Genomic DNA, 23,152 nt, shown 5'->3' on the forward strand with positions numbered 1-23,152 from the left:
AACCCTGTGCTTATTAGCAGTTCCTACCCATTCCCCAGACCTTTCTTCTCCACCCACAAGCCCAGGCAACAACTAATTTATTTTTTGTCTCCAGATTTATCCATTCTGAACATTTCACATAAATGGAATCATACACTATATGGTCTTTGTGACTGGGTTCTTACACTTCGCATAATGTTTTCAACGTTCATCCATGTTGTAGCATATATTAGTACTTAATTCTTTTTTATTGCTGAATAATGTTCCATTGTACAGATATACCAGTTTCATCTATTCATTCATTAATTGGTGTTTATTTGGGTTGTTTCCACTTTCTGGCTATTATGAATACTATGAACACTACTACACAAGTGTTTGCGTGAACATATGTTTTCATTTTCCTTGGGTAAATACCTGTGAGTGGAATTGCTGGGCCATATGGCAATTTACTGGCTTATTTTAATTACTTATAGGGATCTAGCATTGACCTTTTATATTTTTATCTAATATGTGTATCTTGGGGTAATATGTTTCATAAATATATCGTACAGTTTTTTCCAGTGGCTTTTGTTTCATTTTCTTTTTATTGTTGTTAAAGTTTGACTTATATGTATACACACACACACACACACACACACATATACATACACATATATTGTATTCAGTCATCTTGTTTCTGATGCTGGAATCCTTGTATTAGTTATCACAAATGGCTCCAACAGCATCTGGGATTGTTTTCTCTATTCTTTTTTTTTTTACATATATATATATCATATATATATACATATATATATATATGTATATATATATGTATACACACACACATATGGAGAGAGAGAGAGAGAGAGAGAGAGAGAGAGAGAGAGAGAGAGAATCTTAAACAGGCTCCATGCTCAGTACAGAGCCCAACTCAGGGCTTAATCCCACAACCCTGGGATCATGACCTAAGCCAAAATCAAGTTGGACACTCAACTGACAGAGCCACCCAGGCACCTCTGTTTTCCTCTATTCTTTAGTAAAGTCAAAAAATTGTTTATTATTGATCCTTTATCTATCTGGAGCTGATTTCTCATTTTCTTTAAAGGTGACTTGAGATGAGGCAGGGTGGTGAAGGATACTTAGTGAGGTGCAAGCAATTGTGAAGAGAAAGATTTCTAGAAGGAGCAAGTTGACAGTTGCCCTTGGTTGGTTTGCTAAAGGAGCTCTTGGCAAGACAGTAGAGAAAGTAGTGAAAAGGGAAGGTAGTCATTAGTAAAATGCCATTTTGCTCATTATAGTTTTAATGGTGCAAGGTTCACTTTTAGGGCAGATGTATGAAACCTGCCTGTCTTGTGATCCTTCCAGGGTTCACAGATTTCCGGAATTTACTTTTCTTTCAGTGTCATCTTCTTTCTCCTTCTTTTAAAATAAAACTTATTATACCAGGATTGTAAGAAACGATAAGAAACTGTGATTTCCAGTCACACTCATCACGTTTAATCACAGTATCTTCCTGGTTTTCAGAAATAACTTCGAAATCAATTTAAAATGTCAGTTGCTTTAGTGTAGTCAGTGTAGAAAGCAGGAAATGTGTAAAAGCCATGGGTCTTTTGCCTCCAATTTGATACTCTGTGTTGTGAGATTTGATTTCTTAGAAGTAAGTCTATGAAATTAGATGGTTGGCTATGGCAGAAAGTTGAGTATATAAGAGAAAAAAAACATAGGCCCTAAGGCTTGTGGACTGTTCGTGTGTTCAGTTTGGGTGGGATATAAGAATAATGAAGTTTCTAAGGTAAATAAGGGCCATAGGTTTTATTTGGATCATTTTCCAAAACTCTAGTTTGTCTTTTGTATTAGCAAAATGTATTACCGTGCCATTAATAGCTAACACTTGTATAATTACAGTTCGTTTTAAAACCCATCTCCTGGGTTCCGGATCGTTCTCCACTCTTTGGTAGCAGTGTAGCCTTCAGCACATTACTTACTTCTTCTTTTTTTGGTTTGAGAGTCCTCACCTATAAAATAAGAATTAAAACTATCTATAGAGTAGTTACGAGGATTTAAAATCGGCATTTATATTTAGCACAATGCCTGGAATACATAAAATCCCCCTGAATTGTAGCTCTCGTCATTGCTTCCCTACATTGTGCTAAATTTCCAAGTCAGCGTTAGCTTAGTCCTTTAGCTGTGATTGAAGGACGTTAGTGTTTACATTCCATGTCTTACCTTGAAGGTGAGCTGGGCAATGAAAGAGTAGACACTGTGATCCTCTAGTAGCTAAGGATGTCCAAGGTTCTCGGAGAAGAAGGGCTGTTGAACTAGTTCAGACCATATTTTTAAAACCAAACATAATTGGAAATGATGTTTGATTGGAAATAATCCCTGTTTTCACTTGTCATTATGACAGGATCAGGCTTTTTCATAGGTTACATTATAAAATGCAACACTGAGACTCTGAGGTAAGAATCCTTCAGGTAATTCACTAAGAGGACACCCCCCCCCCTCCGCGCCCCAAGATGAAAACAGTGGCTTAGAGCCAACTTTAGGGAAAATTAATAATGCAGAATGAAAGAAAGCACAGCTTAACTTCCTCTATCCTGGTCACTCGACGACATACGATAAAATCTCACATCACTTAAACAGAAGAGTCTGAAAGGTCAAAAGGTAACTTTAGATTTTGAATGAAAAGTTTTGAAAGAAATTAAAACGAGTGGGTCGAGTGGGTCATCGCAGTCCAAATGATTTTAAGTGGAATGCTATTTTATGTCCATGAGATATGCTCATTGTTTTAATTTGGTTGTTCTAAGTGGGTTCCACATCACCATTGTTTGTATCAACGGTGTCTTCAAAGGTAAAGTCAGGCCTCAGCCAAGCTATTTGAGTTGCTCTTGATTTTTGGATTAACTCTGGTTGTTGTTGTTTTAAAATAAAAATGTTACAGTCTTCGGTAAACAGCTCTTTAGAGTGCTGTCAGAAGCAGAAGTTCATGTGGAAAGAGCTGTTGATTGCTGATGGCTTTTTTGTCATGATAATAATCGAATCAACTGGAAAGTCTTGAGGATCTGCTGTGAATGAGCTCCTTGCTGGTGATGAATATTCAAGCACTTTCAAAAATCCAGCTCCAAAGTCCCCTGCTTCTGAGGACAGCCACAAGTACTCCTGTTCTTGGGATTCTGGTAGCATTGTTTGCACCTCTCTTTGTAGTTCTAGATTGGGCCTTGCAACATCATTATTTGTTTTTTCCTTTTCCCTAATAAAATGGAAGTGCCTTGGGACACAGACTGTTAGCCATTCAGATAAGCTCCACAGGTAATTTACCAACAGATGAATTACTGAATATCCATAATGCCCAAAGCCCTGTGCCTTAGGTATACAAACAGGAGACTTACACAACTCTTGTCCTTGCCGTTTTATTCTGCATAGTGCCTCGTCTCCTCCTTGACTTTTTTTCTCTCCTTTTCCGAGATGCCCTCTTTTCCCTCCAACTTCTCTTGCCACGACTTCACAGTGTGTTTTGTTCCTTCCTCGAGTAGACTTCTGAGTGATGGAGGTGCCTGAGGCGTGTTCCTGAACTCTTCTGTTTTCAATACGCACTCTCTCTAGGGGATCTCATTAATTCTCATGCATTTAAAGTATCATCTTTATGTCAGTGACTTTCAATTTTATATCTCTGGTCCAGACACTTCTGAACATCAAGCCTCCATATTCTAATCGCCTTTGAAGTTTCATGGGTATCAGAAAATTAAACGTCTTAAAAAACACCCTCGGTCCTACCCCAGGATCTGGTCCCACCCTCCAGGGAGGCACCTTCGTGCACCCACCTGGCAAGTAAAACTCCTGGCAGTGATCTTGGGCACATCGTCTCTTTCACCCTGCACATGAGTCCATCACCAAGTCCTGTTGAGTCTGCCTCCCAATATATTCTTCCTCTGGGCTCTACTCTCTATACACTGCTCAAAGGCCAGCCCACGGTGCAGGTAGAACGGCCCCTTTTGGCCCCACTGGTCCAATCACTTGAGTCATCACGGCGGTTTCTTAAAGATCATAAAGCAGATCATGCTCTTAAATTCCTCCTCAGCTCTCATTGTTCTTAAGGTTTAGAAATCTTCCCCATAGCTTCACGACTCTACAATAAGGCTTTCATTTCCAGTCCCATCTCATGCTACGCAACACTTCCGTAATTCAGCAAATGGTAACGTCCTTTAAATCCCAAACTTGCCAAGTACCCTCCTCCCACAGTTTAGGGTTTGTCCGTGAGCCCTACCTTTTGAGGACCCCCTTTACCAAACGAAGCCCCACCGACCCGCTCTGCTTAACTGGCCTTTCCACACACAGGCTCCATCCAGCTTCTCACTAAATCAGGTCCCATCGTTCTTTTTTATCCCGAAGTATCCTGAACCCTTCCTTTATGTCCCCGTGGTAATTGGTAAGACTTAGGTCGTTAGATGATTATTTGCCCAACGTCTGGCTCCCCTGTTGTTCTGTAGGACCCATGAAGGCAAAGGTCTCGTCTGCTTTAGTCACACTTCAGACCCAGTACCTGACATGGTGGAAAGTCAGTAAATATTTGTGGAACGGATAGACCGAATAGGAAATAATAGTTCAAAAGCGCGTGGAAATACTGTGTAACAGAATGTGCTTAAAACTTAAGGCTATAATACGGAAATAAATTTGACAGCCCCGTGAAGACCTTTAGTTTGTGATGAAACCAGGCTTCTGCTCTTTTTTTTGACCTATCACATCTTAGCATTGTCATTACCAAGAATATATGGGACCACAGGAAAAAAAAATATATATCTTGTATCAGTTTGATGGCAAACGTTTATCGATCACACATTTTTTGTCGTTGTCGTTTTATTTCTCATGGTGCCTGGTACTTTTCTAGAAGTTTGGGATCTAGCTGGTGCGATATATGTCCCCTGGGGGACGGACAGTAAGCAAGAACACAGAAAATGTCAGTGCTTGAGAAATACCATGAACTAAATAAAACAGAGTGATGGCATGGGTGGGATGGTTAGAGAAGTCCTATTTGAGTGAAAAGGCGAGCTGGGAGCTGAGGCCTGAGTGACAAGAGTCAAGCCTTCCAGCCGGAGGGAACAGCATGTAGCAGAAGTACATGTGGAAAGAGCTATTGATTGCTGAGGCAGGTACTGCCTGTTGTGTTTGAGAAATGGAGCGATGGCCAGTGGTCCCGGAGCAGAGAGAAGAGCAGAGAAGGAGGAGTACACGCTTTTGGGGGTAGAGAAGCCGGGGTTTCAAGTTCTGACTCTCCCCTTCCTGGTTATCGATCACAACAAAATGGAGGCAATCATGACGCCAGCTCGTAGGCAATGTTGCTAAATAAGACGGTGAGGGTAAATGTTAGTAATAATGCCCATCATTGATAATTTAAACATCATTAACCGACCTTCCACAGAACTTCTGTCCAGGGAAAACCGGTAGCCTGAATGTTAAACTAATGGCTGTGTTTGTGTGTTTAATAGCTTGCTAATAGACAATCTTTTAAAACGGCGTTGCTACTTATTTACAAACATTCATATTTACATTGATGTCTCACAAAAGGTTAAAAAGCTGAAGAGAGAACTCTCACAGATGAAGCAGGAATTGCTCTATAAAGAACAAGGCTTTGAGACATTGCAACAGTGAGTATAAAAATACTGAAATTCACTGTAGAATAATTGAAAGCCCCCTAACTAATACAAAGAAAATAGAAGTACATTGGGGCGCCTGGGTGGCTCGGTCGGTTGGGCGTCCGACTACGGCTCAGGTCATGATCTCGCAGTTTGTGAGTTCGAGCCCCGCGTCGGGCTCTGTGCTGACAGCTCGGAGCCTGGAGCCTGCTTCGGATTCTGTGTCTCCCTCGCTCTCTGCCCCTCCCTCGCTTGCACTCGGTCTCTCTCTATCTCAAAAATAAATAAACATTAAAAAAAAAAAGAAAATAGAAGTACAGATTACATAAGAGATTTCTCCAAGAAACATGAAGTAAAAAGCTCAGAGCTCTGCACCAGAAACCAAAGAAAACCAATCAACCAACAAAAATCGTGGGGGAAACCTGTACACGTGGAAGAGGTCTGAAGTTTTATCCGTCATCGGAGATCCAAAGAAACCAGTGGGAATGTTAACTTTGTGCCCCAGGCACCTGCCAGCCTGCTCTGAATTTGAGGTATGGAACCAAGGGACGAGGCACAGGAAGTGCCTCCACATTGGGCTCCTGCGGCTGCACGAGGTGAGCCTCTGCTGCCCTGAGCCCCGGGTTGATCTCAGGGAGCAAGTCAGGTTGTCCGAGAGGAGCTTGAGTGAGTTCCTCATTTCCTGTGTCCCTTCTGTCCTTTCCAGTTCTGTAGTCAAGTCTGATAGGCTGGGCCAAGTTAAGGAAAATATGGCTGACAGAGGGCAGCAGAACCTGGGATCTCCTGCCCCATTCCCGGCCCCCAGAAGCCACTGTTCTCCCTGCTGACGAGGTGCGGCCCAGCTAAAGCCTGGCAGGCACACCGAACTTTCCAGCCCTCCCGATCCTACCACAAGGTCTCTGGTGCGAGGCAAGAAGCTGATGGTTTTCACAGCCACATGACTGCAGAGAGGATTAAAGGCATGATCCCTCAAAAGGCATTTAACTGTTTTTTACTTCCCTCCTCTGTGTACAGGGCCCTCTGCCGACCGCGGAGCAGTGTTTACAGAGAGAGTCCCTGATTGCCTGCTTGTTCCTCCCCCGCCCTCCCCTCTGTAGCCACCCAAGGCAGATGGCATTACCCCTTTGAAAGATCCTGTATATTTGTTGGCCAGACAAACCACAAGCTGGGTGTTCTGTGTGTTTGCACGATGAGTTATACGTCAGGACGCCAGTCATGACTCTTGACCACCAGTCCCGTGACTTTGGCTTCAGAGACTGGTTTTATGGCTCAGTCTTCTTTTTGGCCACTCACTCACGTCATCATAACCGTTTTATTCTTTCAGATGCTCCTGTCCTAGTGGTTTTCAAACCTGACGGCATATTAGAATAATCTGTTTAAAATAAAATACCTATTTTTGGTCTCCATCTAGGTATATTTTATGAGATCCCCGGGTGGTTCTCAAGTATAGCTGTGTTCTAAGAACCTCAGCAGACTGCAGAGCCCCCCCCCCCTTCAAAACTGAGCAGATCTAGAATGCCACAGATGTGATATTTAGTAAATTGCATGTCAACATAAAGGAGGGCTTTGTGGTGCCAGTGGAGAGAGGACACAAACTTTGAAGAGTGCCACAAAACGTTTAGCTATACGGTAAACATTCTTAAGGCACATGAAATTCTAACTCATGTCACCACCCGGGATTAAAGGTTAGCCAAACTTTGCTGTTTTTGTTATATTGATATAACAATGCTGTATTGTTTTAAAGCAGTTTGCTTGCAAGCAATTTTTATAGGAATCTGAGGCATGTTTAAGAATCTGTCAATAACATTCCACAAGAAAACAATAGACATCTGTTGTAGAAATTCAGGCATTCTCTTGCAATGATTCTAAGCCCTTGAACCAAAGGCGGAAAGATACGATATCTAACATCAGAGACCTCTCTTGTTGATCCTAACTATAGACAAAATAAAGCTGTTTTCATTCAGATGTTAACTACCATACTACTAGAACATTGGATAAAAATTGATTGAACCCAGAGACCATACTTTCCAAGAAACCACATTCCTGATACTATAAAGGAACTTTTACTTGGGGTTTTGACAGAAAATATATTTCAGGAAAAGATGTAAATAGAATCCTACTGCATGCTTTACCACCTCCCATTTATTCATGATAGAATGGAATATTTTTGCCAAATCTGGGGCTATAATATAATTTAAACTCAGGCTTTCATTTTACTGGGTACAGTAGTTTATGCTGGATGAATGAATGTAGCTTTATTCTCTACATTATTCATTTCAGTCTGTGGTCCCAAAGTTGACTTTGGCCTCGGCAACAGCAGAGCTTATGTGTAGATGGACATTTCTACTTTGGCACCTGCAGCATCCACTCAAATGTGGGAAATGAGAAGGGATGGATGAAGCACTGAGCAAGCCAAAAGTATATACCTATTGTGTGAAAATTTGGCTCAGGGGGTACATATTTGCCAGGGAAGGTGTGCAAATGGGACTCTCTTATCTTTCGGGAGAGACGAAGACATAGGGGAAATTAATAACAGTGCACAGAAAAAAAACAAAAGGAAAACGTTTGTTTGCTTTTTATTTTTTTTAGGGAAGAATATAAAATGGCATTTCTCAAATCAAGAACAAAAAACACAGTAGTTTGTCTTAAAGATCAGCAAATAATGCCCATATTTTGTTTGGTTTTTGTTTGGTTTTATTTTATGGTCGGTTAGGGTCGAAAAAAAGAGAAGAGGTGGGAGACGCAGAGTTGAGGAGAGAAGAAGAGGAACAGTTAGAGGAAAACGGAGATGTTCAAAGGAGGAAGAAGAAGAGAGAGGAAGCCCAGAAGGAGCTCCGCGGTGGGCGCTGAGTTGAGATAGCCTGTCCTCGTCGTGTTTAGCACCCAACTGAGCGAGCAGTGGGCAGCCAGGAGATTTTTGTCTAGTTCTGAAGCTCTCTGAAATGTAAATGAGCAGGCTTGAAGTAGTCCTGCCTTTATTTTTAAGTGTTAAAGTTAATTTCTGAGAACGGCTCACCTACTTTTTTTGTTTTCAGATGTTAAAGTTGATTTGTGACTTCAAGACCTGTTTTGCGGTTAGATTCTGAAGGTTTTTCACAAATAGAAAGAAATCACTTGGGCTTTAGAAATTCCCTTTGACACAGTTTAAGAGTCCTGTGTTAGTAGCTACTTCATGAAATCTCAGGGCTTTGTGGGTTTTTTTTTTTTTAATTAAAATAAGTTTTTTTGCCTCAACTACTCAGTTGGTAGATACAGTACTTAAGGGAGCCAACAATTTCGCTGATGAATCCTTTCCCAGAGAAATGGAATTCACCAATATTCAAAGTACCCCCAGTGATTTTTATCGAATATTCCAAGTGTAATAGGAGAGCCCAAAGCCCGAGTCTGTCCTTTTGAGGATTATGACCCGACTAGCTAAGTGTTTATGCAATCTCAAGGCTAAAGTCGGGTAAACTTCCTGGTCTTACTTTTCCTACTTGGAGGAAGTGTGACTAATAGATCTCTAGGGTCCCTTCCCACCCTAAACACTGTGCGTACGCACGCGGCTGTTTAATTCAGTGTGTTGGTTGTACTGTATTATCAAACAACCTGATGATGAAATTTATTTGATCTTAGGTTAAGACTGTTTGGCAATAAAATACTAAAACAGTACTTGGGGAAGTAGGTTATCTACAAACTGCACTTGCTCGAGTCAACTTTGGAAGAGTAAGATGGCATCATTGGTGGGTGGTTGTTTGGTTTTTGTTTTGTTTTTTCAGATTAGTCCCTTCACACTGACATAAATGTCCATCATTACATGTTTTAAACCAAACGAGCGCAGAACCAGTTTTCTGTGGCTTCATGGATGCCATTTCTCTGTGGACAAGACTAAGAATTATGTCCAAGAGTGAGAGCTCTTGGCCAGTGGGGCAGAAGCATAGCCGTATGTTCTTCAAGTGAACCCTGAATTGTATTCAAAATGAATGCCGGGCAGCATCAGTGGCTGGAGAGTGATAGTGAGGGTCCTGTTAAACCATTTTTTTTTTTTAACGTTTACTTATTTTTGAGAAAGAGAGAGACAGAGCAGACCAGGGGAGGGGCAGAGAGAGAGGGAGACACAGAATCTGAAACAGACTCTAGGCTCTGAGCCAGCAGCACAACGCCTGACGCGGGGCTCGAACTCACGGACCACGAGGTCATGACCTGAGCCGAAGTCGGACGCTTAACCGACTGAGCCACCCAGGCGCCCCTGCCACTTTTTTTTTTTTTTTTAAAGAATTAGGTAATTTGGTTGGGCCCTTCATGCACAAAGAATTAGGTTACTTGAAACCCCCTGACATAGGGTGACCATGCAAACTGTAAGGACATTTGGTGAGCAGATCTGCAGGGGTGACAGATGAGCTGGTGGAAGAACTCTTTATTCAACGTTAGCTCCTCTGCTCTTCTGCCTGGTTCCTAGATTTGAACTCGTCCGCAAGGCAAGCAGTTTTACCTTGACTCATAACGGCCATAAAACAGAACGAGCATTTTTCACGTATTTGAAAACCAACAGGAAACTAACCACACGATCCAAATATGTAGGATTCTCACTGGTATAAATAATAATCACTCCCGTTTACGCATCGCCCACCAGCTCCTAGGCACCGTACTTGGTTTTGCACAGACATCAGGGCATGTAAGATGAGGCAACAGTGAAGGATCTGCACTTCCTGTAGTTGTTCAGTTTATTGGCACTTCTGTCCTGCTAAATCCTTTCCCGGTGGCCTTAACCTGTCTCAGGGTGGAGGTCGGATTAGCGTGAGGAGGTTTGAATTCAGCCAGTGGAAGGATCGCCCAAACTGACTCAAGACAAAATGACTGAGCTTGAAAATGTTGAGAAACGGACTGGGCGTGAGGTGGGCGATGGGGGAGTGTGAGCTAGGAGTGGTTGGAAGAGAAAACGGGAGAACAGTCGGCTTGAAAAGCACGATGTCGGTATGTGGGAAGAAAGTCGCAAAGTCATCAGCCAACTAGGACCGTCCAAAAACCAGCTCCTGCTGTTTGTGTAACTTGTACTCTGTCAACAGTCTTTAACATTTTTCTTTCTTCTTTCTTTCTTTCTTTCTTTCTTTCTTTCTTTCTTTCTTTCTTTCTTTCTTTCTTTCTTTCTTCTTTCCTTCCTTTCTTCTTTTTCTTTCTTTCTTTCTTTCTTTCTTTCTTTCTTTCTTTCTTTCTTTCTTTCTTTCTTTCTTTCCTCTCTCTTTCTTTCCTCTTTCTTTCTTCCCTCTTTCTTTCCTCTTTCTTTCTTTCTTTCTTTCTTTCTTTCTTTCATTCTTCCCTCTTTCTTTCTTCCTTTCTTCTTTCTTTCCTTCTTCTTTCTTTCTTTCCTCTTTCTTTCTTTCTTTCTTTCTTTCCTTTCTTTCTTTTTGCTTTCTTCTTTCTTTCTTTCTTTCTTTCTTTCCTTTCTTTCTTCTTTCTTCTTTCTCTTTCTTTCCTCTTTCTTTCTTTCTTTCTTCCCTCTTTCTTTCTTTCTTCCTTTCTTCTTTCTTTCTTTCCTTCTTTCTTTCTTTCTTTCTTTCTTTCTTTCTTTCTTTCTTTCCTTCTTTCTTTTCTTGCTTTCTCTTTTTTCTTTTCACAGAATTGATAAGAAAATGTCTGGAGGCCAGAGTGGCTATGAACTCAGTGAAGCCAAAGCCATTCTAACTGAACTGAAATCTATCAGAAAGGCTATCAGCTCAGGAGAAAAAGAAAAACAAGATCTGATGCAGGTATGTTACAAACATTTTGTGAAGTAGGACAGCTACCTTCTGGGGCCCCAGAAACTCTTATCGGGGCGGAAGCTCTCCATCGGAATCCGGATGGCCCTTTATCACCCTGCCTCATTCACACAGAACTTGCTCCCATAGGAGATGTTTGTGGGCACCAAGGCAACAGGCTGCCATGAACGCGTTGGTTCCGAGGTTCTGATGTGCTTGTTTGAAGGCAGGCTTTGGATGGCTTTTGAGACAGGACGTGCTGGATCCTGGAGTCCACGTGAGATTAGCATTTGGGGGCACCTGCAACTCACTGAAACTTCATGTGGAAACCAGATAAGCAGGGTTACCTAAACTGTGATTCTCAGCTGGGGACACACAAAGGGTACGTCACCTGTCAACAGCAGGTCGAGGATATGCCCTGAGGAGTATGGGAAAGGCATGTGAGGAGCTTCAAAAAGCTTCGCCCCATCCTAGGTGATTCTGAGGTGCCAGCTGGGGGTGGGGAATGCCGACCCAGCTGGGGGGTGCCCATCTAGTCATCCTAGGAAAGCTGCCGGTGGCAGAAAATCCCCGTGTTAAACCTGTATGGTTCTCAGCCCAAAGGTGAGCCAGCCTTGTGGGTACAAGAAACAGCCATTCAGTGATCAGTGTCCTGCATTTTAAACACGTGTAGTCAGCAGGTGCAGTCAGATTTGGGGTTTTTTTTAAGAGCATATCTGTTCCTTCTCTTACCTTCCCTCCATCCCATAATGATCACAAGGTCCAAGAATTCTTTGTATTTCAGATATTTGGGGTTCTGAGTAAGGATTCAGTCTGTGTCTTTGGGAAAATGTTAGAGCCAGTGGCAATGTTTGCATTCTTAGTAGAACCTCTGCATTTAAATACTATATTCAAGTACCTCATGTCAGTTTTCAAAATGCCAGCGGAATGTAGGTACATGTTCTACATGTACCTATAATTTTGCCTTTGGGGAATTTTGAAATAACCTGCAGGAAGAGATCAAATAGAAAAGACAGTAGTGATAATGGCGAATCCTTGTTAAGTATTGACTGTGTGCTGGGCAGTCTTCTCCCTGCCTTGCATGAAAGTAGTTCAGTTAATTCTGACAACAGCCCTTGGGCATGTATTGTTCTCACTTACAGACAAGGAAATTGCAGGACACAAAAGTTAAGTAGCCTCCTTAAAGTCACACAGCTTAGGAGTGGCAGGACTTTGGTTCAAACCTATGCAGTCTTGCTCCAGAATATGTGGTTTTAAACATATATGGGAAACATAGAAAACTTTATTTGGATATATTTCTATTTTGTTCTAAAGCAATCCTGATGATTAAAACAGTAATTCCTGGGCGCCTGGGTGGCGCAGTCGGTTAAGCGTCCGACTTCAGCCAGGTCATGATCTCGCGGTCCGTGAGTTCGAGCCCCGCGTCAGGCTCTGGGCCGATGGCTCGGAGCCTGGAGCCTGTTTCCGATTCTGTGTCTCCCTCTCTCTCTGCCCCTCCCCCGTTCATGCTCTGTCTCTCTCTGTCCCAAAAATAAATAAAAAACGTTGAAAAAAAAAAAAATTTAAAACAGTAATTCCTAAAATGCACATCAGAGGTCCTTTGGAAAAAAATTAATAGTTAGCTTGAGCAAATTTATGTTGGAACTTTATAATTCAGCAATCTTAGGTTATCTTTGATTCTTCCAGTAAAGAAGAAATTTGGGTTTACAAACAGACCAGATTAAGTTAAAAGATTAGAGTCCTTTTCAGTTACTAAAGTATATAAAATAATTGACTAGTAGATACAGAAATTGAGAGTAGAGCTAAGAAGGACATTAGGTGGGTAGCTTCCATGACTTTCAGGCCTCTTTGACCATGACCCACAGTAAAGGATACATTCTACATGAAAACCCAGTCACACACAAATGTCTTTATGTTTGGACACACACACACACACACACACACACACACCATATATCACAGATGTTTGCCTGCTGTTAATACTAGTAATGCGGTCTGAATTGACTTTCTAGTCTCTTCTTTTTCAGCACAAAACATACCAGTCATGACCTACTAAATTGATAAGGTATACTGTCATCCCAGACAGGCTTGAAAAAATACTACTCTTTCCACTCTACAGGTGAAAAAATAGAAAAGACTTGCCCAAAGTCACTAAAAGGCTTCTATGTTCTTTTCTGTGATATATTTGATATGATCGTTGAAGTCTCATCCCTCTTGTATTTACATTTTGCATAAATGAACCTTTGGAAAAGAAAATAAAAAAGGCCGGGTAAAAGGCACATGTCAGATCTCTGATATTTCTAGTTTTTTGGGGACACTTCTCATTTTTTCTTGTAAAAATTGTAAATATCAGGATTAAATCCTGGCTTTTCTTAAAGTTGGCAATAATGAGCTTCTTACCATTTTTATTAGTGTTAGGGCCAGGGGAGGGTTGGGAACAATTTAGTTAAGATTTTTCTCTTTCTTAATACTTTCACTTGCTCACATCCTCTCTTGAAAGTAAGCTCAATATATTAAACACGGGTGGCAATGACAGGCACGTTCATTGTTGATTATTCACTTTACAAAACCAGACATTATCACTCTGGCATTGCCATGCAGTCAGTGTAAAGATGGGCTGGGACCAGCTGCCAGCACTTCAGCTTCTGGGCCTCAGTTTCCTCATCTCTGACATTACCAGGACCAGATAATCTCTTGGGTCCCATCCAGAGGTAAAATGGCATTATTACGGAAGTCTGCTAAGGAGGAAGTTTTCTTCTATATCTAAAATGAGATTGCACTATAGGTATTCCACATTTACATAATTTCTGCTGTATGAAGTGAGTAGTTAAGATGAGTCATTTTAAAATAGAGATCTTTTTGGGGCTCCTGGGTGGCTCAGTCGTTAAGCATCCGACTCTTGGTTTTGGCTCAGATCATGATCTCACGGTTGGCGAGTTTGAGCCCCACATGGGGTTCTGCACTAACAGCGTGGAGCCCGCTTGGGATTCTCCCTCTCATCCTCTCTTTCTGGCCCTCTCCCGCTTGGACTCTTTTTCTCTCTCAAGATAAATAAATAAACCTTACAAAATAAATAAATTTTAAAAATAGAAATCTTTTTGATTGTTGAAAATAAGAAATGTATGTACTAAATGTAAAGGTGCCATTAAGCACAGCGTGAATAATTCCAGCTTGGGAAAGGTAAGATAATCTGTTTATTATGACCTCACACACTTCCAGAGTCACACGGATGTATATGGGAAATTAGGTTCTAATCTTATTTTTTCAATAATTTAAGGTGATACATACCTGTTAAAGTAGCTGTTTTTTTCCTATCGAGATCACTTCTTTCAATTTAATTTTACCTGCTGGGTGAGTCTTGCCATCCTAAATGTTAAGTTTCACGTAAGACTTTGTGTTTCCTGAACAGAGTCTCGCTAAGCTGCGGGAGCGGTTCCATTTGGACCAGAGCACGGGCACATCCGAGCCAGATTTGAGGTCCAGTCCTGTGAACTCCCATTTATCTCTCTCCAGACAGACCCTTGACGCCGGGTCACAAACCAGCATTTCCGGAGATGTAAGTTACCCACGTGAACGGTTGGCCCCAGCGCTGGCCATGATGGGCCTGAATTACAACATGGATGGCAAGTGGGACAGGTGCTCGCTAGGTGGTTTGAATTCCAACTGCGTGGGTTCAGTATTTCATATTCAGAGATTGGTTTTAAAAATCAGAGCCTTCTCTTTTCTGTCTGGATGTCACACGTATCAGGATTTGTCTGTATGAATGGTTTTGCTCAGACTTTCTCGTATTTATTCAGAGACATTATTGAAAGGTTACAGACACATAAAAATTTAAGTTTCCCCTATTAAATTTAGAGTCTTAGAAATTTAGATCTTTCCAATTAAACATTGAGGCTGATGAGAAACAAAAAAATATGCCTTTAAAAGCTAACAGATTTTTTTTTATATCCAACGTTGTGTATCCTAAAATGCACGTATGGTCTATGCCCAGCATTTGAAAATATTTACTATGGCTTTGAAAACTATGAACTATTTTGCCTTCTCTTTGGGATGCTGTTTAGCAGACATTTACTTTTCAGTACGTTCCCAGTTAGCATATTCTGTTCTGCGTCCTTGAATTCTGTGCTATGAAAATAAAACAGGCAGAGATCAACAGTAGGACTGTTTGAAAAATCATTTTTTTGAAGTTGTTTAGTTAATATCATGCATTTGGAAGCTAAATGATGGAAATTTTGGCTCATGGAGACGAAATTAGTTTCAGTTCGTAAATTTTATTGACCTGTGTTCCCTTCGTAAACTCTAAGATACCAGAAACATTGACATGATACTTTTTATCTTGAATCTGATGTGTGGAGAAAATGATGTTGAAGTCTTTGAAAAACAGACAAGCTTGAATTAAAAAGAAATGTTTTGCCCCCACTGAGACTGGAAAGTAAGTGCCTTTTTAACTGGCGTTCCTGATTTCAAGACCATCTTCGTTAGTTTTCCAATTACTTGTGCTTCCTAGAAACAAAAGCAGTTTACCTTCATTCATTAGCAGAGTTAATTGACTTTTTTCTCTTTTGTTTTTTACCAGATCGGAGTGAGAAGTAGATCAAATTTAGCTGAAAAGGTCAGGCTGAGCCTACAGTATGAAGAAGCCAAAAGAAGGTAACAACAGGGGAGCTCTTCAGCGTTCGGTGGTCAGCGGGCGCAAACAGTATTTTCTTTTCCAGAATTAATCTTTACTCGTATAGTGACATCTGCTGGGTGCTCCCCACGCCTTCTTACCAGGTCTGCTCTTCAGCGTTTTTAGATGTAAGGGTTGCAGAGTTCCCCCTCTGCTCGCTGTCTCCCCCTCACCCCAAAGCTGAAGGAAAAGGAGAATTAATGAGAAGTGTGGGCATGAAATTGCCCCCTTGTCTTTTGGAAGAAAGAAGCTTTGAACTTGTCCAATCCTTACTCACAAGTACAAGCGGGAAGATTGGCTTCTTAGGTGGAGTCATGATATCGGCTCAGGTACAGGACTTAATAGTAGTTGAGCTCTCAGGTAAATAGCTTTAATTCCTTTGATTTGAGGGGAAGACTTCCTGCTAAGGTGCTTGAAGACGCTGCAGTGTCTGTTCTGCGACTGCCTTCAGGACAAAGGAGAGATTCTATTTCCCTCCATTCCCTTACAACCCTGTGCTTTCTTTTCGTACTTCGTGATTCTGTGGAAGGTTCAGGAGACTTCTCCCTCCTCATCCAGTGCACGGGCTCACCTTGTTTTCATAATATGGACACCTTGCTCATTTTATGGGGGAGGGTCATACAGCTATGTTTGATTTCATTATTTTCCTTTTAAGAGTTTAAGAATGCTACTGATTTGTGATTTGGGAAGACATTGGCAGGAGAGAAACTTCATTGTCACCCTGTAGGTGACAGAGAAGCTTATGTTCCTCCTCAAGAACATGAAAAGCTCAGCTGAGAACCTGCTAGAATGTCAGTTTCCTATAAGACCATCAGATAGATATTGAAGTATACCCATTATTATTGGTGATGAGGATTATTTAAAAGTAATTAGCAAAAATTCTTAGAGGTTATCTGGCTTTAACAAAGCAATTGTTTGATTTGCCTAAATACAGAATTTCCCTCTTTATAGCCTCTGTTACTGCTATTACTGGGTTCTTTGATTTACCGAAAAAAAAAAAAACAAAAAACCCTAACTAAGCTCTGTTCCGCAAATTATTAACTGTGTGAGTTTGAACAAGTCACTTAGTCTCTCTGAACATTTCACTCAGCTGATTTTAATGTTTGTAAGTTTTCCTTGTCAGATTTTACATTTCCTGAGGTTCTGAAAAATCCGGTATACTTTCTGGCTGCTTCTCAGTGCCCAGGCCATGCCTTGCCCTCCACCATAAGAATTGAGGATTGCTTTGTGGTTTCGTGGCCCGGTGATGTGAAAGCCTCTGGTGGATGGTGTTTGCAGCCCTCCAGCTGTGAGCACACCAACCCCTTAGCAGCCACAACTCCTGGGCTCTGTTGTAAACAAAGAGCGTTCTGTATCTGGTGTTCTGAAGGAGAATGGCCGTAACTCAGAATTAATTTTGGAGAACCATGCCTCATGCCCTGGGTTCTCTGGGGCTCCACCTGACTTCCCTTGGATCAGCTTGAACTTTCGCTTTACTTTTGCTGCTAACAGTTTATTCCATCTGGAGTTTATACACAGCTCTTCTCTCCCCTGGGTGTCCCCAGAAATCTTCATCATGTCTCGTTCCCCAGATTTGGTGTGCTCTTTCCAAATAAAATTCAAGACCCACCTAATGCCCGATCACGCAAGTAACAGGTGCGTTTCTTTCCTTCATTAAGTCGTCGCTCCCAGTTCTGTTGTTAAGTCAGTCACATCAGAACTTAAGACATTGGTTCTTTCCCACTTGGTTGCATTGCTGGCCTATTACCATTTGGGGTTTTATTTTAAAGTTACTAGCGATGCTGATGAGAGGGTAGATCTCGAGGGTTTGTGCATATGTTGAAAATGCTTTTCTTCCTCAATTCCGAGTACGTAAAGAGGCGGGTTGTATTTCCCTGAAAACTGTTTTCTCCTCCAGCCTTTGTTTTATGTGCTTAATGAAGCTAATAATATCATGCTTATTTAGCATTTTGATGATTAATTTTCTAGTACGCTGAGACAGTTGTGTATGGTTTTGTGGTTAAAGCTGATGTTACATCTATCGGAAGTGCAGACGGTGGGGGAAGATCACAAGTACGTTGTATATGCAGGACCAGCTTAAGATGGCAGTTTTTTGGGGCGCCTGGGTGACGCAGTCGGTTAAGCGTCCGACTTCAGCCAGGTCACGATCTTGCGGTCTGTGAGTTCGAGCCCCGCGTCGGGCTCTGGGCTGATGGCTCGGAGCCTGTTTCTGATTCTGTGTCTCCCTCTCTCTGACCCTCCCCCGCTCATGCTCTGTCTCTCTCTGTCCCAAAAATAAATAAAAAACGTTGAAAAAAAAAATTAAAAAAAAAAAAAAGAAAAAAAAAAAAAGATGGCAGTTTTTTGTGTTTTTTTTTTTTTAAACTAAAACCAGAAACTGTGGAACTACTTCCATCTTTGTCCAGAAAACATTATTTTGTTCATCTTTTTCCTTCCCTTCTACAACTTCTTCTGTCTAAAAGTAAAAAAAAAAAAAAACAAAAACCTTTCTATCTACTTCTCATATTCCAATATGTGCTGTAACAGCATCCAAAGTAACCATCCAGCTTTGTTTTTTAATAGGAATATAGATTCCTTGCGCTAACATCAGTTGCATTCATAATTTACCTTGATGTTGTGCTCGTGGTCAAAACAGCCACGTGCCATTTACCTCGTGAACAGTCCTGATGGTCCTCATGGTGCCGCAGAGCAAGTTCTTTGATTCAGATGGTCAGAACTTTTTTTTAAGTTTATTTATGTACTTTGTGTGTGTGTGGGGGGGGGAAGGGGCAGAGAGAGAGAGGAAGAGAGAGAATCCCAAGCAGGCTCCACACTGACAGCACAGAGCCTGACACGGGGCTCGAACTCACGATCCGTGAGATCATGACCTGAACGGAAGCCAAGAGTCAGACGCTTAACCGACTGAGCCACCCACACGCCCCCAGAAGATTCTGGTTCAGTCAGAAGTTAACTTTACCAATTAGCATTAAGCAGTAGACATAGTAGAATCGGAGGTCAGGCAAAATTATGAAACCAGTGAAGTTCCCCTCTGCTGGTTTTTCCTCCTCCTCCCCCTTCTCCCCACCCCTGTCCCCCTCACCCCACCACCTGCTGTCACCGTGGTGGAGCCGCTTCAGCTGCCCGTGCCGGCGAAGGTCCACTGGGAGCTGCGTGCTCCTGGACATCTCCTGCACACTCAGGGAAACCGGGTCAAGTGCAGGGATGTCTGCGGTGCTGGCTCCATGAGTGCTCCATAAGCGGCGTGGGCACCGATGTCACAGTGCACAGCTTCCGGGCAGCAGGAGGCCTGGGGTGAGGCAGGGCTGCTCCCTTTCCCTTGGCGACGCGGAGCCTGCTGGATCCACTTTGTTGTAATACTGGTCAGCCAAGCCCCCGCTCCGTCTTCTCCCCTCGTCCTCCCCGATGGGCTGATAACCCGGCTGCCTCCCCCAGCTGACCCCGGGGACCCCCATTTTACTAGGGGACAGCGTCTTCACCCAGAGGAACAAAACCTATAGTGATGTCACGGTAGCCATCATTTACCTGAGTTGTTTTTTTTTTTTTTTTTTTAATTTTTTTTTTTTCAACATTTTTAATTTATTTTTGGGACAGAGAGAGACAGCATGAACGGGGGAGGGGCAGAGAGAGAGAGGGAGACACAGAATCGGAAACAGGCTCCAGGCTCCGAGCCATCAGCCCAGAGCCCGACGCGGGGCTCGAACTCACGGACCGCGAGATCGTGACCTGGCTGAAGTCGGACGCTTAACCGACTGCGCCACCCAGGCGCCCCGAGTTGTTTTTTTTTTTAAACGGAAGCCATCTGGGTATCCCTCCCGCCACCCTACCCAGGCAGTCGCACGTCCAGGCAGGCCTGCCCGGGGCTCCCAGCGCTCTCTGCTTCTTAAGCTTCGGTGTACTTTGACCTTCGCTCTTCTTTTTAGCTAGGCGGGTTTGCTTACTTGTGTCTTAAAGGTGAGGAATGTGCAGCAGACCGGAGCCAGGTGTGGGGCGTCCCGGGGCTGGAGGGCGGGCTGCTGCTCTTCCCTGCCTCCCAGCAGGCGATCACCTCCCCCACCCCCACACCGGGGAGGGTCGCCGGGTAGAGTCGGGAGGGCATCTAGACCCCCAGCCTTGGCTGGGTTGTGTCTTCCCTTTCCTGGGGGTTCTAAGTCTGTGCGCCCCTCTTCTTACCGCTTTATTTTAGTATGGCCAACTTGAAAATTGAACTGTCAAAACTGGACAGTGAGACCTGGCCCGGGGCGCTGGACATCGAGAAGGAGAAGCTGATGCTGATTAACGAGAAAGAAGAGCTTTTGAAGGAGCTGCAGTTTGTCACCCCACAAAAACGCACCCAAGATGAACTGGAGCACCTGGAGGCCGCCAGGCAGCGGCTGGAGGAGGAGCTGTTGTCCGTGAGGGGTCCTCCGAGCCGGGCGCTGACCGAAAGGTTCGTTTTCCTCCCTGGGGCCCCGGGCCCGGCAGCCCCCGGGGGTGCGTCTTCCCGTGCTCGGGTGCCCGTTCCCCGGTCTCTGCAAATCTGCATTGCGGCCGTCCTTAGTGGCCCGAGCCCCGGCACCCAGGGCCTTTCTTTCTGTAGGGCGGTGGAGCGTTACCCTCCTGAGGCCCCGTGGTGTCAGCTCCCCTGTTGGGAACGTGAACTGCCGCGACAGACGTTGAAAAAGTAAGGAATGTGGACATAAAACCAGGAATGCAGCACCTCGCTGACTGAGTGTGATAACAATGGCTATAAACTCTTGCACCCTGATAAGAAAGATTATCTGGACTGTTAGAGCCACTGAAGCTTCCTACTCTGGGTTTTACAACTCACAGGAATGCAAAAGCTTATTGCCTTTCATTTCACAAGGCAAAGACAACTTGCTCCCTTTGGGTGTCTTAACAGGTCGCAAAATGTTCGCTTGGATTTGGTTTGTCAGTCGAAACCCTCCTGTGAAGCAGGTGAAGATGTAAAGGGAAATACTTGAAGCAGTTTCCCGATCTTTCTGTGGGAGGGTGTGAGTTGACCACTCCACGTAAAACAGCCAGTTGTGTGAGCGGGAATATCAGGCAGGCGCTGTGCCCAGGAGCCCCGTGTCCAGGCCTCGCTGACGGACGTGGTCGGACAGACGTCTGTTCCAGCCGTGGACCGTGCAGCCTTTCAGAACCACTGCACCAGGGGCGTCCGGGCGGCTCAGTCGGTTGAGCGTCCGACTTCGGCTCAGGTCCTGATCTCGTGGTTCGTAGGTTAGAGCCCCGCATCGGGCTCTGTGCTGACAGCTAAGGGCCTGGAGCCTGCTTCCGATTCTGTGTCTCCCTCTCTCTCTGCTCCCCCACTCACTCTCTGTCTCGCGCTCTCAAAAATAAATAAAAACGTTAAAAAAAAAAAGTTAAAAAAAAAAAAAAATCACTGCACCAGCAAGCGCTTTAGGCCAGCAGGTGAGGAGCAGTGCCTGTCCCGGAATGACAGGAAGGAAGGTCACGTTCATATAATTTCAAGTGACCTGGAAGTAACTTTAAGACACCCAGCCATAATCCAACTGCCTTTTTTTTTTTTTTTTTAATTTCTTGGCTTCTTGCCTTCTAATTTCTTGTCCCCTTAAGGTTGTGTGGCTACATGATATCAAAATATTTGAAGTGTGGCGCGGGAAACAGTAGGAAGGAGAACCGCTGACGTTCCCGGGTAGGTGTTGGCCTGTGGACTTGCCTGCCCCGAGTTTAATCGCCTGGGGAGAGTTGACTTCTGTGAGTTAAATGCCGGTCGAGAGGATGCCTGGCCACAGCTTTACAGAGCAGGCACACGCGTCAGAAGGGAAAGCCTCTGCACCTCACATTCCTGAAAGAATTCTCGTTGCCCACCTGCCGCTTCTTTCCTCCCCTCCTGCTCAGACATCTCTGTCCAGCAGTGCCGGCTGAAGGCTCTCCCCAAAGGTAGATGTCAGCGAGGCCGGCCAGGGAAAGATACACCCAACAAAGAGCAGAAGGAACAAAAAGTTCCGGAGAGAAGGCAGAGTCCCGTTGTATTCCTGAACTACCTTGATGTCCTGTCCGTCTTTACAGGTCTTAAATTTCTAGGGTAAAAGTTTGCTAATCACCAGTGAATAGGACGGAATGAGTAGTTTTTGTGTGGCCCACACACAAAGCAGCAAGCGTATTTGCGTCCTGTGTCACGCTTACTGAGTGTTATCTAATGACACATGCCTCATGGGGCCAAGTGCGTCCCAGCCATTGTCCGTGGTGTGTGTCTGGGAAGGGCCCCTACACGGCCTTTACGTTTGTTCTGGGAGAGAGAAAATAGGTGTGTGTTTGTTTTAATCAGAGTAGCATCTTGTTTGTCTTTTTTATTAGAGCTAGAACTTCAAAAATGACTAACGAAGTAGCATTAGAAATAGTTTGTTCCCAAGTGCCGAGGCTTTGGCTTTCGTACTTTGGCTTGCGCATAATCCAAGAAATAACTGGAAATAACTGCCCAGATCCCAGCAGAAACAGTAGGTGTGAACCCCTCAGGAAGAGGAACTATGAAATACCTTAAAAAAGTACCAATTTAGTGAGATCCAGCCCTGGGTTTTGTATCGGATGGGGAGTAGGCAGTTTGACTCTCCTCCTGACTCAGGATACCTGCGTGACCCTGTCTCCCACAATCGGATGTTAATGTTAGCAGGAAGGGAAGTGTGTATGTTTTATATTCGTAGTATGTTGTTGGCCAGAAGCAAATCTCCATCATTATGTCGTAGTCTGAGGTTGAGGGGACTAACACCCTCTTGCTTGAGCAACTTAAACTTCCCTCACTGCTGTCCTTGGATGCAAAACGGCCCAGCGTCTCCCATGTCCAAAAGAGCAGAGCCACCTGCCCAAGGGAGCACTCTGGGAGCACCGAGTCTTTTGCTGCCGGAGTAGACCCAGATGGGTCGGCTTTGGAGTTTGTTGTCGTCGGTTCTCCTTTACTCCCCTGAGCTGTCACCTTTTCCACTTCTGCGTTATTTCCTTCTACTGTCTGTGCATAGAGTATTTCTGCTCTGCTTATTGTTACTGTTGAACTGAAACAGGTGTCTTAGAAGGCAAGAGGGTGGCTCTGAATAGCGGGCTTCCTCGGTGCTACAGCAGGTGGAGACACTTCTGGGAAATAAGGGTGACCGCACAAGCCTTGGTTTCATCATAGAACAAACTGCTTCACCAGTACGAAACCCCTCAGCCTCCCCTTGGCATCT

At 43.6% G+C, this 23,152-nt stretch overlaps 1 protein-coding gene across 4 annotated transcripts in view; it reads left to right on the forward strand.

Annotated features, from left to right (window-relative positions):
• The window catches only part of WWC2 (WW and C2 domain containing 2), a 207,582-nt gene that overhangs the window by 128,700 nt on the left and 55,730 nt on the right, over positions 1–23,152 (forward strand). For all 4 annotated transcript variants that reach the window (XM_058719941.1, XM_058719943.1, XM_058719942.1 and 1 more), the window contains 5 exons: positions 5,521–5,600; positions 11,185–11,314; positions 14,712–14,858; positions 15,879–15,952; positions 20,155–20,397. In XM_058719941.1, the coding sequence (XP_058575924.1) occupies positions 5,521–5,600; positions 11,185–11,314; positions 14,712–14,858; positions 15,879–15,952; positions 20,155–20,397 (674 nt within the window). The remainder of the gene's footprint in view (positions 1–5,520; positions 5,601–11,184; positions 11,315–14,711; positions 14,859–15,878; positions 15,953–20,154; positions 20,398–23,152) is intronic.

Source organism: Neofelis nebulosa, chromosome 3 (assembly GCF_028018385.1).
Source record: "Neofelis nebulosa isolate mNeoNeb1 chromosome 3, mNeoNeb1.pri, whole genome shotgun sequence".
Lineage (NCBI taxonomy): Eukaryota > Metazoa > Chordata > Mammalia > Carnivora > Felidae > Neofelis > Neofelis nebulosa.